The following is a 17,633-nucleotide window of genomic DNA, read 5'->3' on the forward strand; positions in this document are numbered from 1 at the left end:
ATCAAAACCACAGATTAGTATAATATGTATATAGCTAGCTAGTCAAAATGCACGTGTCCGTGAATTCGTAAGGACGTTGAGTATTATGTTTATTTTTTTATAATTTCCTTGGAGTTATATATAACTTCTAAAAATTTATACCATTTTTTTATAATCTAACATCACAATTGCGGGCTCATATTATCATACTCAGTCTTATTAGTACATTTTTAAGAGATTTTTTTTTTATTATAGAAGTCGGGCTACTCCAGATTTTAAGCAGGATATAAACTACTAACGAACGCAACGCGCAACGGTTGGCGCAACGGTCACATCACTGATTTGTAGCTGTTGCTAGCGGTTGCGGGTTCGATCACCGCACATGACAAACATTTGTATTGTCCATACAGATGTTTGCCGTGGTCTGGGTGTTTGTGCAGCCTTTATTGGTTGTTATCATGTACACCTGATAGCGATCGTTACTTATAGTAGGGAATATATCCGCCTACCCACATTGGAGCAGCGTGGTGGATTAAGCTCTGATCCTTCTCCTACATGGGGAAAGGCCTATGCCCGGCAGTGGGACATTACAGTCTGACGCGTATAACCTGCTGTGCCCTACCTCAGTTTTTAGTAGTAAGAGTGTGGAAAATATTTAGATATCTTCGTTATTAAGAGTTCATATTAGTATTTTTGCATGAATTAACGTCTCAATTTTTTAAATGTGCTCAATATTATACGTGTCATTGTACCCGAATCTCTTGAACGAGTTTCATCTAATTTATTAAAATTTATACATATTTCGACCAGACCAATTAAAATAATTGATTGATGGAATTTTTTACTTTGTAAAAATAATTTAAAACAACTTGTCAATAATACTTAAAAAAAATTATTTACGTACTAGACACATTTCTTTCGATTCGTTTGAATTCTAGAACATTACAAGCAGAAGTATTATTTAACTTTTGACAAACAAAAACATTAGCCTTTTTATTACTGTATTTAATGAAGAATATTTTAACAAAACGTCAATAAAAACAAATTGAAAAGCAGTCTGTAGAACATTTAGTTAGTTATCTGTAGAACATTTAATACATTTATTTTAATACTTTCAATGCTCTGAGTCTGGTCTCAATTCTTGCCTTCGCCTCTTCAGATATTGGTTTTTGAGGCAATACAGGAGGTCCAACTTTTATTCCAGTTACAATCTCCATGCCAGCCTTCATTATTGGTACCCATGCACCTGAAAGAAAATAAGATTTTGTGTAATGGTAGCGTTGAAAAGATCCCGAATCTTTTTTCTTGAAGTAAATGCTTGTTTCTTTTCTAATAAGAAAAAATGAATAGTTCTAGTTATATGTATGATATCATCGAAACGATAGTTATCCCTCCTTTTTAAGCCACTTCCAAAAAAAAGGAGGAGATTCTCAATTCGATTGTATTTTTTTATGCATGATACCTTAAAACTTTTATTGATTGAGAGGTGGTGTTTTTCATATGGAGCCATTTAAATTTAATTGAAATCTGACAAGTACTTTTCTTATTATTCTTGGGCTTAATAGCTTTTGACGCCGCGTTGGCGCAACGGTCACAGCCATGGATTGTACCTGTTGCGCTGGCGGTTGCAGGTTCGATCCCCGCACATGACAAACATTTGTATTGGCCATACAGGTGTTTGCCATGGTCTAGGTATTTGTGCAGTCCTTGTGGGCCTCCCCACCGTGCCTCGGAGAGCAGGTTAAGCCGTCGGTCCCGGTTGTTATCATGTACACCTGATAACGATCGTTACTCATAGTAGGGGAATATATCCGCCAACCCGCATTGGAGCAGCGTGGTGGATTAAGCTCTGATCCTTCTCCTACATGGGGAAAGAGGCCTATGCCCAGTAGTGGGATATTACAGGCTGAAGCGTAATGGCTTTCGGTTGTGCCAGGGGGCACTGTCGATTTCGTCAATTTCACGTGGGATAGAAAAGACACGAAGGAGGATGAATATGTATTGACTTGACTATTTATTTATTTTTTGACCTACGTTGTATTATACCTGACAAACTTCTTAATGAGTGTACCGATTTTAATAACTCTCATTTTAATTAAAAGCTGATGTTTGTCTTGTCTGACCATTTAAATTTGATCGAAATCTGATAACTACTTTTTCAGTAATATTTAATAGCGCGCGTTTATTTGACTATTTTTACCCTTTTACCCTACACTGTAAAAATTTTCTCTAGTAATTTTGCCAAAAATATGTAGAAGGTTTTAACGCAAAACAATTTAGTAAATTTACTACACAGAATGCTTAGGTACTAACTTACTAATACTTTTTCAGCTTGAGAAAATTACAAAACATGTTTTGAAGTTTACCAAGCGGTTGCAGAAAATTCGATTAGTAATAAATTTTACTATACCTCTTTGCAAATTTATTCAATAATTTATCATAGAAATGCTTTGTAAATTTACTTATACAGTGTTGTAATTATAGTTCAGTTCAACTGAGATTAGAAAGTTATAACAATCTCGTTTGATTGAGTTGCGCTCCACGGAACTATTTATTAAATAAACTACAGAAACTATCTCTGGTTCGCAATTGAAATCTAGTCAGTGCGATGCAGGATTTTAACATTTATAATGAACGACATATAGTAACGATATTTAGGAACTTATTAACATTACATATTAGGCAAAATTATCAACCATTTTAGTAAGATTACACGTAGATAAAGGGAAATAATATTTTTTTAATAATTTTACAATGCATTGTTTAGTTTTACAACAAGAACTGCACAAATAACAGGAGGGTATTTAAAATTTCCAACGCTTTGATTGTAATTGATTGATTAATTGATTGATTGATTGAACTTACAATAAAATTAGTAATTCAAAACACAAATAACGTTTGTCGGAATGTTGATTCTTCTGAGAAGAAGCGAAGGCAAGGCTTTTGAAAATAATATATAAGCTGTGCTTTAGTACAAAATTATTAATATCTTGCATGAAATACTGCATCACTAAATCCTCAAATCTTTATCAGCTATGTAAACCTGAACCAAATACCTAAAAGATATTACAAATTTACTCTATCGCTTCTAAACAGTAATATGGCAGCAATAACGCAATTCTTGCTATCGCTTGGTTGTTGCAAATCGTCTAAAGGTTCAGCAGAAATGCAAAGAGAAATTATTATGCAATATATAAACCTTCTGGAGTGTGCGCTTCTACTGCAAGGCTCAGTTTCTCTTGGAGTGCTTTAGCTTGTACCACGTCGGCTTTCTCTACCGCGTCCAATATATCTTGAGCCAAAGTTGGGAATAAATTAAACGTTGTGCCTATAGCGGATTTTATACCCAACAGCGCAGCTGGAGCTAATAACTGGAAAGTAGCAGAAATTTTATTATTATACTTAATTACTTTGCAACATTACTTTACGTAAATAGTTAATTCTACAATTATTTCAATATACATGTGTAGGACTTTCTTAACTAAGAGCGAACGATCATTGATGGTGTTTCGGTACTTAATTAAGAAAAAATGTTAACAATGAATATAAATTATACAATAAGTGCCGTAAGTCAATATGCTTGATTGAAATATTTTCTTTAAAATTAGACTAAAATATCTACTTTTATACACACACATGTAGTTATTATTTCGGTCGTATCAACAACTTTTAATAATCATTAACTAGACATTCAGCAATGTTTTATCTGCGTTAACGCTTTTGGTTATAAGTAAAAGAGGGGCATTATATCATACTAAACAAGACTTACATCAATAATACAAACAAACAAATGAACTTTATTTTATTTTTAATCTAACTTACAGTGTCCGCTCCAAGGAATATTTCCTGGTCATCCTTTAAAACTCTCAGCACTTGAGCAGCTTCACTTAAATCGTTTGAGGTGAACTTTATACCTTTAAAGTTCGATATTTTATTTGAAGCCTCCTTAACAAATACTGGCATGTTCACTGAAAACATATTTTAAGACATACCAATGACTAAAATTTCTGGTAAAATAAAAAAAAGTCCATAATTATAATAATAATAATAAATACTCTTTATTGTACACCACAAAGAAACATTACAAAAAAGTGATACATGAAAAGAAAGATGTACAAAGGCGGTCTTATCGCTAAGAGCGATTTCTTCCAGACAACCTTTGGGCATAGGACATAGCGAAGAAAAAGAGAAGCGGGAGGGAAGTGTACAAACAGTTGATAAAGAATTGGCGTATAGTTAACAAGCAGTATGATATTAACAGAAGTAAATATACATATACACATACATATACACACAATATACATACACATACATATATACAAATAAATATGTACATAATATATACTACATAAACAAATACTACATAATATATATATTTATGAAGCTGATAATGATATTTATGAGGTATTTAGTGACAAAAAATGCGCCTTTAGATATTTTTTAAAACAAGCAAGAGATTGAGCTTTTCTTATAGAGAGAGGAAAAGAGTTCCAAAGTTGTACAGCTTTAACAGAAAAGGAGTTTGAATAAAAGGAAGTAGTATGAGAAGGAGTTTTGAGTGTTAAGGTTGAAGATGACCTGAGGGAACGTTCATGAGTGTCACAGAGAAACTCAAAGCGATTTTTTAGATAAAGCGGTGTATCTGGATGGAAAAGTACACAATATAGTAAAGAAAGGATGTGAGTTTTCCTGCGAAAGCGGATAGGGAGCCACTTGAGTTGATTGCGAAAATCGGAGACATGGTCATATTTGCGAAGACCAAATATGAACCGTATGCAGAGATTCTGGAGGCGCTCAAGCTTATGTAACTGCTCCTCTTTAAGATCTAGGTAACAAATATCAGCATAGTCAAGAATCGGTAGTAGGAGTGTATCTTCTTTATTAATAAAAATTTATCATGTACGCAACCGCTAGCTCACATGCACGTTGCTGATCTCAGCTCTCCTGTCAACTCAATAATCATCATCTTCACTTCAGCCCATCGCAATCCACTGATACACATAGGCCCCCACAAGTTCGCGCCAAAAATGGCGTGAACTCATATGTGTTGCCCATAGTCACCACACTGGGCAGGCAGGTTGGTGACCGCAGGGCTGGCTTTGTCGCACCGAAGACGCTGCTGCCCGTCTTCGGCCTGTGTATTTCAAAGTCAGCAGTTGGATGATTATCCCGCCATCGGTCGGCTTTTTAAGTTCCAAGGTGGTAGTGGAACTGTGTTATCCCATAGTCGCCTCTTATGACACCCACGGGAAGAAAGCGGGTGGCTGTACTCTTTACTGCCGTAACCACACAGCATACAGTCAACTCAATACATTCCCAGAACGCTGAGCTGAGAACTCTAGCTAGCTAGCTAGCTAGTATTTAGCTGTGTTTTACTTTGCTTAACTAAGTTACTAATAAAAGTTTTGCCCTTACCTTCAACTTTGCTCATACTGGGTATGTGGTAGTACAAGACGGGTAGGTTCGATGCGGCCTTAGCTACTAGCTCCACATAAGATACCAACTCTAAGACCGATTGTGGCTTGAAGTATAATTCAGGCAACGTTAACAATGAGTCTACACCAGCCTTTGAACAGTACTTCGCCTGTAAATAAAAATGAGTGCTGCTTGGTATTTTAACTAATTTAAGCAACAAAATTCTTACATATGTCAGCTTGTTATCTGACCCCGCAAATGTTTTTTTCGCCATATATGTTATTAACCCCCTAAATCCCTTCCCCTTATAGCTTAGGGCTATGAAAAATAGATGTTGACCGATTCTCAGACTTACCCGAAAGCATAAAAAATTTCATAAGAATTGGTCCGGCCGTTTCCGAGGAGTATTGTAACTAACATTGTGACACAAGAATGTCGCTTTCTCTGTCCCTATGTCCCTATTTATGCTTAAATCTTTAAAACTACGCAACGGATTTTGATGCGGTTTTTTTAATAGATAGAGTAATTGAAGAGGAAGGTTTATATGTATAATAACATCCATTAAATAGTGGAGAAATACTCTTATTTTTGAGGTTTCTAATGTGATGTCGTAAATAATTACATTTTTTCCGCTTACTTTGCAAACGCAGCCTGAACCTTACGAGGTTTATCAAAATAATGTACTAAGTATTGTACACATTGAAAAGGTCTACAGAAAACTCCGCTATGGTATATGTCTATCTCTTATAGATATCCCACAATAACATTTTTTTGTCATTTACTTTTTACGACAAATAATGGCTAATTTTCAAAGCAATTTTAACCAATACAGCATTAATCCTTGTCTAATTAAATACCTTAAATACGTTGTTGATTTAATATAGATCTATATGGCCCTTTACAGCATATGATTTAAATGAATATTTTCGAAGATATTACAGATTTAAAAATTGCGGTACGTAGCGTTTGCGACGGTTCCGGCCGGCTTTTACTCTAAAGTTAACGCGTGCGGGCCACGGGCAGTAATGAATAAATCAAAACTACTGGATCGATTTTATTAATTTTTTTCAGTGAATGACATAGGCTATAATTATATTTTATACCCGTGCGAAGCCGGAGCGGGTCGTTAGTATAAGATAAATGTCTGTCTTATGCTGAAATAAAACCCGCGACCGCCGATGCTCAGGCGATCTCTTGTACCATTACACCAAAAATATTGCAAAACTTCTCAATTCATTTAAGATTTAATTTTGTTCAAGCACATAAAGGACATCAAGACTTGCATCATTGTGATATGGGTATACTTTTCTCAGAATTCCTAATGCGATATATAAAGTAAGCGAATCTTTAAAAATCTTACATCATCAAATGATAACAAATACTAAATAAAACAATTTAATCGTTTTATCTTAAAATAGTGTAGATAAGGTGATGGTTAAAGGTGAAGGTGAGTGAGCGAAGAAAATAACATTTATATGTGGGTATATTCATAAAAATGTACAGACGTAACTTTCGAACGAAAGTGGATAATTCCTGTTGTTATTTGCGTTAATTATCAAGACTAAATTTATATGTATATAAACGAAATTTAAATAAAAATCAAATAGCAGACTGGGCGACAAAAATAAAGGTACTTACTAAATCTAAAACATCAGCTAGCGGGGCCCCGCCGACTTGCACCATTATGTGGAGGCCGTGGGTTTTACCGTCCTCAACCCATTTATCTATCAACTTCTTTCTCTCAGAGACATTGAGACTCATGTGTTCTCCTGTCGTCCCTCCAACTAAAATTTATTTATATAAAACATCATTAAACTTAAATAAAAGATAAATTGCTTCCATGCCTCCTATACATATTGAGATGGAACTGCAACCAACCCGCCTGCCCAGCGTGACTATGGGCAAAACACATGAGTTCGCCCAATTTTGGCGCTTACTTGTGGAGGAATATGTCCAGCAGTGAACTGTATTAGGCTGAAGTGATGGTGATGATGATGATGATTAAATTTATTTTGTAAAAAAGTTAAGAGCTTTACCGAGTACCGACTTGATCCCATTCTGAGCTAAAAATTTAGCGTAAGGTGGTATAGCTGCATAGTTGACTGTGAGGTCATCGTTTAAAGGTGTGAAAACAGGGGGCATTAATCCGCGGGCATTGAACTTGACCTTAAAAATATTTATTAAAAATATAAGTCACAATATAAATTATTTTTATTACTATTATTATTATGTCATTTTTACTTAAATTTAAATATGTTTTAATGTGAAATAATGGTTTTTTAAATTTGTATTGTACTTAAATTATAATATAATAATAACATAAAGATAACGCAATCGAAACTTTTTACGCCTCTGTAATTATATTTTTAGCTGTGCAAATTATTATATGCATATTATCTAATTAAAATATACATAAATAAATAGGAACATACCATTTTGTTTGTCCAAAGAAAGCAACGTCTTATGTTTTGTTAACTAAGAGTGTGAATGACAAATTACTGAACACTTAACAAAACTAATTTCATTATTTTATCGAGTTTATCAGCAAAGTCGTGTAATAAAAACAAAGCTTATGTAATGATCAAGTTTAAATGAAAAATAACTTTACTTCATCAATAATTGAGTCGATTATGTATCGTTAATACTTAGTAGTAGTACCTACTTGATAAAAATGTGTACTAAAACACAGTTTATACATTCCGAAACGGTGGTAGCTTCACTTTTAAAAATAATAATCACCTTAAAAATTTGATTTGTAAATGATGTGAGTAAAATAGGCTTTAAAGTGCCTTTGAAGCCTATTTGAATAAAGTTATTTTTGTTTGAATTGATCTTTTTTTTTATATACAACTAGGTCAGCAAACAAATGTGTGCTCACCTGTTGGTAAGCGATTACCGTACCCTATAGACGCCTGCAACACTACAAACATAGCAAGTGCGTCGCCGACCCTACCCCCAATCCAGGAGCTCTGGTCACTTTACTCACCACAGGATCACAACACTGCTTGAAAGCAGTATTATTTAGCTATGATTTTTTATAAGGTCGAAGTACTTAGTCGGGCTGCTCCATATTTAGAGCAGGACATTTCTCGCTGTCCCTAACTCAGTTAAATATATTTGTATAAACAAAGTTTGTTGTAAAATTAACTCAAAAAAATAAAATAAAATAGTTTCATGGTTTATAATTTTAATTTAGTGAAACACTATCGTTTTCGACTACCTATACTGTCTAGTGATACAATTTCTACATATCCTTTCTACTGTACACTGACTCAACACCAAGCGCAAACGCATGTAAGTAATCCCTGCCTCGTAAGACTCGCGGTGTGTAATGAAGGGCTCTGGTAATTCATCCTGTTCTGCGTACATAGTGTATAGCGGCTACCGAAATAAATAGGACCGCTAATATAACGGAGCATGTACATGTACTATATAGGCCCTGTTTCACTGAGTTTAGTACGACAGTGTCATAACATTTCGTTCGCGTCAACGCCGCTGTACATCGCTGCTATCGATTTGTGCGGTCACGTGGTGCGGTTCGCAGTGCACACGCCGGTTGAATGACGTTTTATTGTGAGTGGTTATATTTTAAAACATAAGAGTGACGTTTCATTGCAATTGGTTATATTTTAAAACATAAATACAGGCAATGTGACAGAAAAAGAGAGACAGATTTCTATTCTGTCTTCATTGCACAGCACACCTATCTATCGTCACGCCTTTGGCGGCCGTAAATTGAAAAGAAAAACGCAAACATTAAGCCGACGTACCCCCCACTACCTTATTTGAAATACACAGACCGAAGACGGGCAGCAGCGTCTTCGGTGCGACAAAGCCAGCCCTGCGGTCATCAACCCACCTGCCCAGCGTGGTGACTATGGGCAAAACACATGCATTCGCGCTATTTTTGGCGTGAACTTGTGGAGGCCTGTGTCCAGCAGTAGACTGAAATAATGATGATGATGATGACCCCTACTACTCACTACTGTTGTTGCACGACCTGTGTATGAGACCGTGATTTTATAATAGTTTGAGTTAATAAAAGTCTATTTTATATTAAGGTTTTACAGTTGATCCTGCATATAGTTAACCCGAGTTCAACCGTGTCAATAAAGTTTCACCCCTTTACCTTTATTTCAATTCAGTTCAGTCATTAGCACAGAGTACCTACTTTGTATATATAGGAAAGTCATCAGTCTAAGTACAGTAATACAGTTACTGTGATCTCAAACGTACGTTAATTATCGTACATGTACGATAATTCAAGCCTACGTATGATATACGACCCTAGGATCATACGCGATTTGTACGATAATTCTGTCTGTCCTACCGAAATACTGAAACGCAACGATTTCTCCACAAAGTATGAATTTGGACCAACGACCTTTTTTGGCCAACTGAAATTTTATTTTACGATAATTTGAAGCAACGATGATCGTTTTTTGGCCGACGGAGATTCGAAAACAGTTGTTCAGATTTTTTTTAGCTGATGACCTTTTTTTAACCGACTGACCTTTGAGAACAGTCATTCAATCTAATTTAAGTTTAAAAACTTGAATTTTAATTGTTTTTTTAGGTGTACGATAATTGTTCTGAAAGTACGATAATTTTACGGCACTTTGTCGATCAGACGGGCAAAAACTTCTGGTAACACTGTCAGTCTCCGTTATCGTTCCGTTCAGCATCCGGTTACAGCGTGATCAGATTTAGTAGATTTCTACTTTTTTGGTAGATTTCGAGGTACCGGTAACCTTTTTTACTCTGTGCCGGTAACAGTTTCTAGTACGTAAAAATTATTTAGTATATTTTGGTAGAATTCACGCTTTTCAACTATTCCGGTACTTTTTTCCTTCATATTGCAAACCTCTCGAAAAATGCGAAGTATTCTCCTTTTCATCGAATGGATTGAAACTATCTCTTTCTTATATTAGTTATTCGAGTGGGAAAGCTGTTGGAGGAATCCCACATGTATTGAAAAAAATTGATTAGGTAGGTTTATCTTTAATTTTTATTCGTTTCGTCACCATTTGTGCCGTGAGCCAGTGATTAAAAGTTACCGATTTATCGGTGAAGCTCCCGTTTTTGGTGAATAAATAAAATGATTTTAGGGTATAATCTTCCGATTTACTCTATTTTAGCACATGAAAGTTGAATTAAACGAGTTTTGAGGTTTGTAACACTGTTGATACCTAAATTTGCACATAAATATTAACTAAATTCCCGGAGGCATTTTATATAGGCCTCTTATTAAACAAGCTAATCTAAACTGTATTTTGTAGGTACTAAGAATTGAATATTATTGTCTTTGGAATGTAGGGGCGTCCCACAGTTATCAATTCCGAGTTAAACACAAAATTTCAATAAAAAGTAAATTAAGTTAAAGATGCTAAGAAATAGAGCTTAAAACAGCTTTATAACAATTTTACCCAACATAAAGAAGAAGAACCATAACTCGATCACAATTTACCTATATTTCTGTAGATTTTAATTTTAGGTAATAAACATTGATTTATCTAATTTACGGTGTTTCCTTTGTTCATCTGATTGCTTTATTGTTATAATCAAGAGAACAATATTATGCTTCTTCGTTATAACACAACAGCGAAAAAATGTAATAGAATTTAGTATTTTCTCGTTCTCTTTTGGTAGAATTTAGTAGTTTTTAACCTCCACAAGCAGTAGATTCGTTAAATTAAATCTGGCCACACTGTTCGGTTACCTTTTGCTTCATATAGGTAGGTACTCTTTGCATTTGGTCACTTCCGCCAGCTGAGTACCTTGTATACTCTTTGCAGCTGAGCGACAGCGATGAGTTAATTCTTAAGATTCTTATGTGTGAAAGCGATGCTATTATGATTTATTAGTGCATCTGTCATACAAAAATATCCTTTTGATTCCATACTTAATCCAAGTGACAAAAAAATGAATAGGAACAGTATAAATATATTGAGTGAATTAAGTATGAACGATTTAAATAACAAATTTTTCGAAATTATGCAAAATGAAACAAATGCAGAGGATGCAGCAAATTTTATATTTGAGAGTGTTTGTGAAGATGTTACTTTAGGTGTGCTTTTTGAATTTCATCACGGATTAAAAACTGGACTCACGGAGCTGATAGAGGGTGAAAAGGAAGAAGAAGAAGGATATAAAATTGTAAATTCTCCGGAGTGCGATGTTTTCGGTTTTTCGATATTGAAAAAAACCCCTGATTCGAACTGTTCGTGTCCTAACTGCGAGAGGCCTGTTTCAGCGACGAGGTTCGCTCCTCATCTTGAAAAATGCATGGGTAAGTACATATTAGTACAAAAAAAAATCATATTGCATTATAAACAGCTGATTACGGTACTTTATAATCCTTCTCCTACGTAGAGAAAGAGGCGTAGCTGTGGGATATTACAGGCTGAATGCTGCTGGTTCATAATTACGCAATTTTCGACCTTCTCGCTTCTGTACAAGAGAGCTTTTAATACTTTATACGTCCAAAGTTAAACTATTTTTAGAATAGTATTATTGATTATTTATAATATGCATATTCAAAGTTTTAATTTTTATAGAACTAGATCGGTAAACAAGCGTACAGTTCACCTGATTGTAAGCGATTACCATACCCTGTAAATGCCTGCAACACCAGAACCATCGCAAGCGCATTGCCGACCCTATCCCTAATTCACCCCAAGAGCTCTGGTCATCTTACTCACCAGCAGGAACACAACACTGCTTGAAAGATTATTTTGCTGTGACCTTCCTGCTGTACCCTTCCTTCATTCACCTTCAGTTCGTAAATTATTTATATTGAATCTTGTAGTTTTGTACTAAAACTATCGTTTGGCTTATTTACTTCTTAAATATAAGAATATATATAAAAATTACAAACACTTTTTTAAACTATATCGCTATAAAATTAATTTTACCAAATATATATGTAGATAAATTTTAAAATAAAAAATGAAACCAATAGTAGTCATTTCTACAAATAAAGTATTCTACGAAACGCTTTGTTGAATTTGTGCTGTCTATAAAAGAACAATTTTTAGAAAATGGATACCTGATACAAAACTAATACTTCGAGCTACCATTGAGGTATTTTACACACTATGATTGACTCGCTCAATTAGGCGCAGAAAGCACCTTAGCCAGATGGAGTCACTCTTCCTTTAAAGACTAAATACAAAAAAACGGCCCTTAGCACTAATTCATATTACAAAATAAAAATAAAAAAAAATAGTTAACTATATATATGCATTTGTCTAGTATGGATAATGACAATGACCAAAAACTTTCCAAAATATATTCACAATAACATTAATATCATTTAAGGGAATAACGCCATAAACCTGCCATAAAAGCTTTGTTAAAAGTTGTCTGAAAGGTAAAAGGTTGTCTAAAGGACCACCTTTGTTTATCTTTTTATGTGCAAAAGTTAATTTAATTATTAACTGTCAAAATTATTCCCCATCTTTGGAAAGGACTGTGCCTTTATGTGCTTTTGTTATTGTACTTTCTTTATCTATTCTGTTTTTTTTTGTAAGTAAACAATGAAGCATATTCTTTTTAGTTGCCTCCATTATAATAATTGTATTGTATTTGCTTTTAAATGAAAAAACCGACTACAATTACATCGACAAGTAATATAACGTAAGTAGATGAAAAAAACCAGCCAAGTGCGAGTCGGACTTGCGCATAAAGGGTTCCATACCATTAACTAAGTAAAATATTTAGACAATTTTTTTTCGTCCAAATATTTTATTTTGTTTTTTTTTTTTTTTGTTTGTGCGAGAGGTTACACAATACACACACAATTAAGTTCAGTACGTTAAGCTCCTTCATTTACTGAGCATCTTTCTGTATTCGTTCGTGTTGATTTCGTATTATCCATATTTGGCTTTGTTTATTGGACTTGATTGCTTGTGACCTGTTTAGTTTCTCTTTAAGACGATCTTTGCTTTCCCATGGACTCAGTGCCAACATGTCTGCATACGCGACACAAGAATATGCTAACATGCACCTCATTTATGGAGAATGCAGATGTAATGCTAGTGCTGCAGCTAGACTTTATCGTAAGAGGTACCCGAATGCTGCTCGTCATCCGGATTATCGAGTTTTTTTAAATGTGCACCATTTACTCTCCTCAGAGGGCCGACTCCCAAACCAAGCACATGGTGAGGCTTCCCTCGCTTCATCATTGGCCTTAGTCCGTATTGCAGACGATTTAAACAGTGTCAGGAAGACACTGTGTTGCCTAGGACAAATCTTCAGTAAAACGCAGAGTTGCCTAAGCTCTACGCCACCCTCTCGAACTCACTGGCTAGGCCCACATTAACGACGAGTCGATACGTGTGGAGCCAGTTCGGCTGCAGGAGTCTTTCGCATTTTAAGCTTTGCCACAAATGCTTGACGGAGACCCCATTCCGGGTTTCAAATGAAGACGTATAAACCACTAGTTACATAAATACATAAGTATTGACTATATATAAAAATACAGTGTATCCTCCTTAAATTCTATATAATAAATAAATCTATAACATTAGCTTTACAGTCGTCTGTTCCTAAAATAAGCAACTTAATGCTTGTTATATAGGTAACAGCCGGCTGTTATAGCTATATAGGTATGTATATGTTTTTTATACATAATACTAGCTGATCCGGCAAACGTTGTCTTGCTGCTAAACGCTATTAAAAAAAGGGGGTTTGGTGTGAAAATTTAGGGTTGTATGTATTTTTCAATGCCAAATCAAAATCATAATAAAATAAAAATATAAAACTTAGTAAAAAAAAAAAAATATTTAGGGGTGGGTCCACCAATCATTTAGGGGTATAAAAAATAGATGTTGTTCGATTCTCAGACCTACTCAATATGCACACAAAATTTCATAAAAATCGGTCCACAGCTGGAGCGGAGGAGTTTGGCAACAAACACCGCGGCACAAGAATTTTATATATTATTAGATTAAGATAGTAATAAATGTATATTTTAAATTTTATAGGCATGGGACGCAACAGTTCACGTATAGCGTCTCGTCGTATCGCGTCCAACAGTCGAGAGCCAACCTCATACGCAGGGCTGCTTAGTGATGATGAAGACGACGCAGATTGGTCTGGTGGCTCGATACAAAGTGATCGCAGGAAACGCAGAATGAAGAATAATCACAATAAGAGATCGAATAAAATACACAAGTGAGTAATTTATTGATATTCACCAATTTATTGAGGTAAGGCAGAGCAGGATATCAATCATTACAGCCTATACAGTCCACTGCTGGACATAGGCCTCCACAAGTTTACGCCAAAAATAACGTGAACTCATGTGTTTTGCCCATAGTCACCACGCTGGACAGGCGGGTTGGTGACCGTAGGGCTGGCTTTATCGCACCGAAGACGCTGCTGCCCGTCTTCGGCCTGTGTGCCAAAGCCAGCAGTTGGATGGTTATCTCGCCACCGGTCGGCTTTTTAAGTTCCAAGGTGGTAGCGGAACCGTGTTATCCCTTAGTCGCCTCTTACGACACCCACGGGAAGAGAGGGCGTAGCTATATTCTTACTGCCGTAACCACACAGTACACAGTACAGCAGGATATATCGTGCTCGAAACTAAAAGCAGTCCATCTGGGGTAGTACGTCAACCTTACAGAAGATCACAGCTAAATAATATTGCTCTCAGTGTTGTATTCCTGTTGTGAGTAAGGTGGTCAGAACTCGTGGCGAGGGTCGGTGGTAGTGCCGACAATGTGCTTGTGATGCTTCTGGTGTCGCAGGCGTCTATAAGCTACGGTAACAGTTTACCATCAGGGCAGCTGTACGCTTGTTTGCCGATCTAGTTGTAAAAAAAATTTGCCACTCCGAACATGTTTTTTTCTTCGAAAGGGAAGATGATAACTACCCTTTTTGAGTTATTTAGTAATATTTATATGACTATGTATGTCCAAATGAAAATAAAGGCATGTGTGACACGTTGACATGTTTCTTTTCATAAGATAACCATTGTTAAGCTAACTCGTTGAAAATTTGGCACACATTTGGTATAGTTTCTATTACTTAAGCCTGTATATGTGATCCAAATAAATAATTAATATTTATTGCTTTAATGTCAATTTTCAGAGGCCATAGAAATAATAATGGCAATCACAATTCAGACTCCAATGAAGGTGCCACTTATGAGACGATGTCAGCTAATGAAAAGAAGAACCTTCTCCTACAAATTTGTGGGGTTGTGTCTGAACACACTAAGAAATTGTGTACAAGGTTTGTAATAGTTCTATTTTTATACAAAGCTGGTACAATAAATAATTATCATAATGACAAGAGATTAACATACACATTTACAGCAAAATTTCACACATATAAACCACACATAATGTATTACTGTCTAAACAAGTAGAAGGAACATACATATAGGGAAAATAAAGTAATGTAATTTTGGTCAGTTACTATTTTCAATTTCTTAGTGTCTGTCGTAAAATGCTTTGTATATGTCCTATGTTAAAACCCACTGTACTTTGAAGGGTACCCTGTGGAAAAACTTCGATATAAAATGTTGAGTTCCATTGGGGATCCTGATAGATCTATCTGGATCGAAAAATTTCCAGATAAAAATTATATTTTAATGTATCAAATTTGAATAAAGTATCCTGAATCCCTGTTTCAAACACAATAGTTTACAATAACTTCCCATCAATCATCGTTTTTTATTTGGATCTATTTGAAACTTTCAGCAGGGTATGTCCTGGGTCAATCCGTTTTTGTCTATGAATTGTCTGAGTTTGTATAACACTCTGACAACTCAACTGGAGTTGTAATGAGGGCTATTGGCTCGGAGAGTAGAAAATCAAATTATTATCATTATAAATCAAAACTCGAATGTTTATGTAGCCTCTTACTGATCTTTGTAATTAATATTTTATGTACCTTAATAAAGAAATCAAAATATAAATTTCAATTTCCAGGTCAACTCGTTGTCCCCAACACACAGAGGAACAGCGTCGTGCACTAAGGAACAGTGTTCTAGAACCTTCCACCCCCGAGTCCCAGACCATCGGTTTAGCAGACGAGGCTGGATCACCACCGGACTCCAGCCCTTCATCATCATGCTCATCATCAAGTAGGAAACGAGATAGACATCGAGCTGCACCCAAAACAAAGAACAAGAGGGATAGGAATATGTCACCTAACGGTAGGGATTAGATTTTTTTTATTATTCTTCTAGAAGACAGATATTGAAATTAATTTCTTGATTGAGAAAGTTTGCTAAAAAGTCTCCTTCTAAAGATTCTTTTATTTTTTAATTTAATTAAAATTGTTTAGTTTTGAAGTCAAATAAAAAAATATGGAAATAATACCAAAAGCTGATTATAGTTAAAGATAAATATTAAATTAGAAGAACTAAAATTATCTAATTTGGTGATGGTTCGTGATATATTGATAATGTTTTTGAAATTTAATGTACTAACTTTTTTACCAATTGTCAACTGGAATGAATAAAGAAAATGAAGAGAAGAAAAAGATTATTCTTCAATGTTTTCCTGTTAAAAGAAATTCGTGAAAAACAAAATGTTTAAAGAAAAATTTACTGGGGTTTGCATTTAAAGCATGTTTATTTTTTCTCCTAAGAGCAGTTTAGATCTCAATCCAACTTTAAATGTTTCTAATATAAGTATATAAATCACATAATATTTAATAAATCGATAGTTATTGACTTTATAGTTATAAATTTACTTTATGATTTTAATTATGAATTGAATATAATTCTGTGTATCTTTCTATGTGTAAATAAGTACTTTAAATTGTTTGAAATAATAATTTGGAATAAATGACTGGTATGATTATATATAATTAATGTAATTTTTTTTTTATTGTTACACTTAAAAATTACTGTTAATTTCTTATAATTAATTTCTAGTGATGTCTGTAAACACTAAGCCTATCGATTGTTAAAAAATAGAGTAAGTATTGACAATTTGACAGTACAGTTGATGCCAAACAAATGTCAACAATGTCATCAAAGTCTATAATAATAGATAAGATGAAATAATCGGCAAAAACTTTAAGATTTTCACAAGTTAATGAATTACGAAATAACGTCTAATTTTCATTAATTATTCAGTTAACATTCAACGTAATATGTTATTACGCATTTTTCAATATAAAGAAGCTGTTAGTCTATACCCTTACTTAACACTTCTTAACTTATTGTCAATGTCAATTGTAAATAATTTGGGATTTTATAAGCTTGCTTTAAAAATCTT

The 17,633-nt window shown here is 34.6% G+C and overlaps 2 protein-coding genes across 2 annotated transcripts; one reads left to right on the forward strand and one right to left on the reverse strand.

Moving 5' to 3' along the window:
* Positions 1 to 851: 851 nt before the first annotated feature.
* LOC123662193 (N-acetylneuraminate lyase-like) lies at positions 852 to 7,905 on the reverse strand. Its single transcript, XM_045597072.1, has 7 exons — positions 7,827 to 7,905; positions 7,431 to 7,560; positions 7,033 to 7,178; positions 5,395 to 5,563; positions 3,802 to 3,947; positions 3,179 to 3,350; positions 852 to 1,225 (listed from the first exon to the last, which is right to left on the reverse strand). Exons 1-7 carry the CDS (start codon positions 7,827 to 7,829, stop codon positions 1,080 to 1,082), a joined length of 912 nt encoding a protein of 303 aa, XP_045453028.1. The 5' UTR covers positions 7,830 to 7,905; the 3' UTR covers positions 852 to 1,079.
* Positions 7,906 to 11,107: 3,202 nt separating this feature from the next.
* LOC123662234 (SAGA-associated factor 11 homolog) lies at positions 11,108 to 16,884 on the forward strand. The gene is made up of 4 exons (XM_045597106.1): positions 11,108 to 11,683; positions 14,382 to 14,571; positions 15,490 to 15,633; positions 16,335 to 16,884. Exons 1-4 carry the CDS (start codon positions 11,317 to 11,319, stop codon positions 16,570 to 16,572), a joined length of 939 nt encoding a protein of 312 aa, XP_045453062.1. The 5' UTR covers positions 11,108 to 11,316; the 3' UTR covers positions 16,573 to 16,884.
* Positions 16,885 to 17,633: the final 749 nt, after the last annotated feature.

This window comes from Melitaea cinxia, chromosome 18 (genome assembly GCF_905220565.1).
Source record: "Melitaea cinxia chromosome 18, ilMelCinx1.1, whole genome shotgun sequence".
NCBI lineage: Eukaryota > Metazoa > Arthropoda > Insecta > Lepidoptera > Nymphalidae > Melitaea > Melitaea cinxia.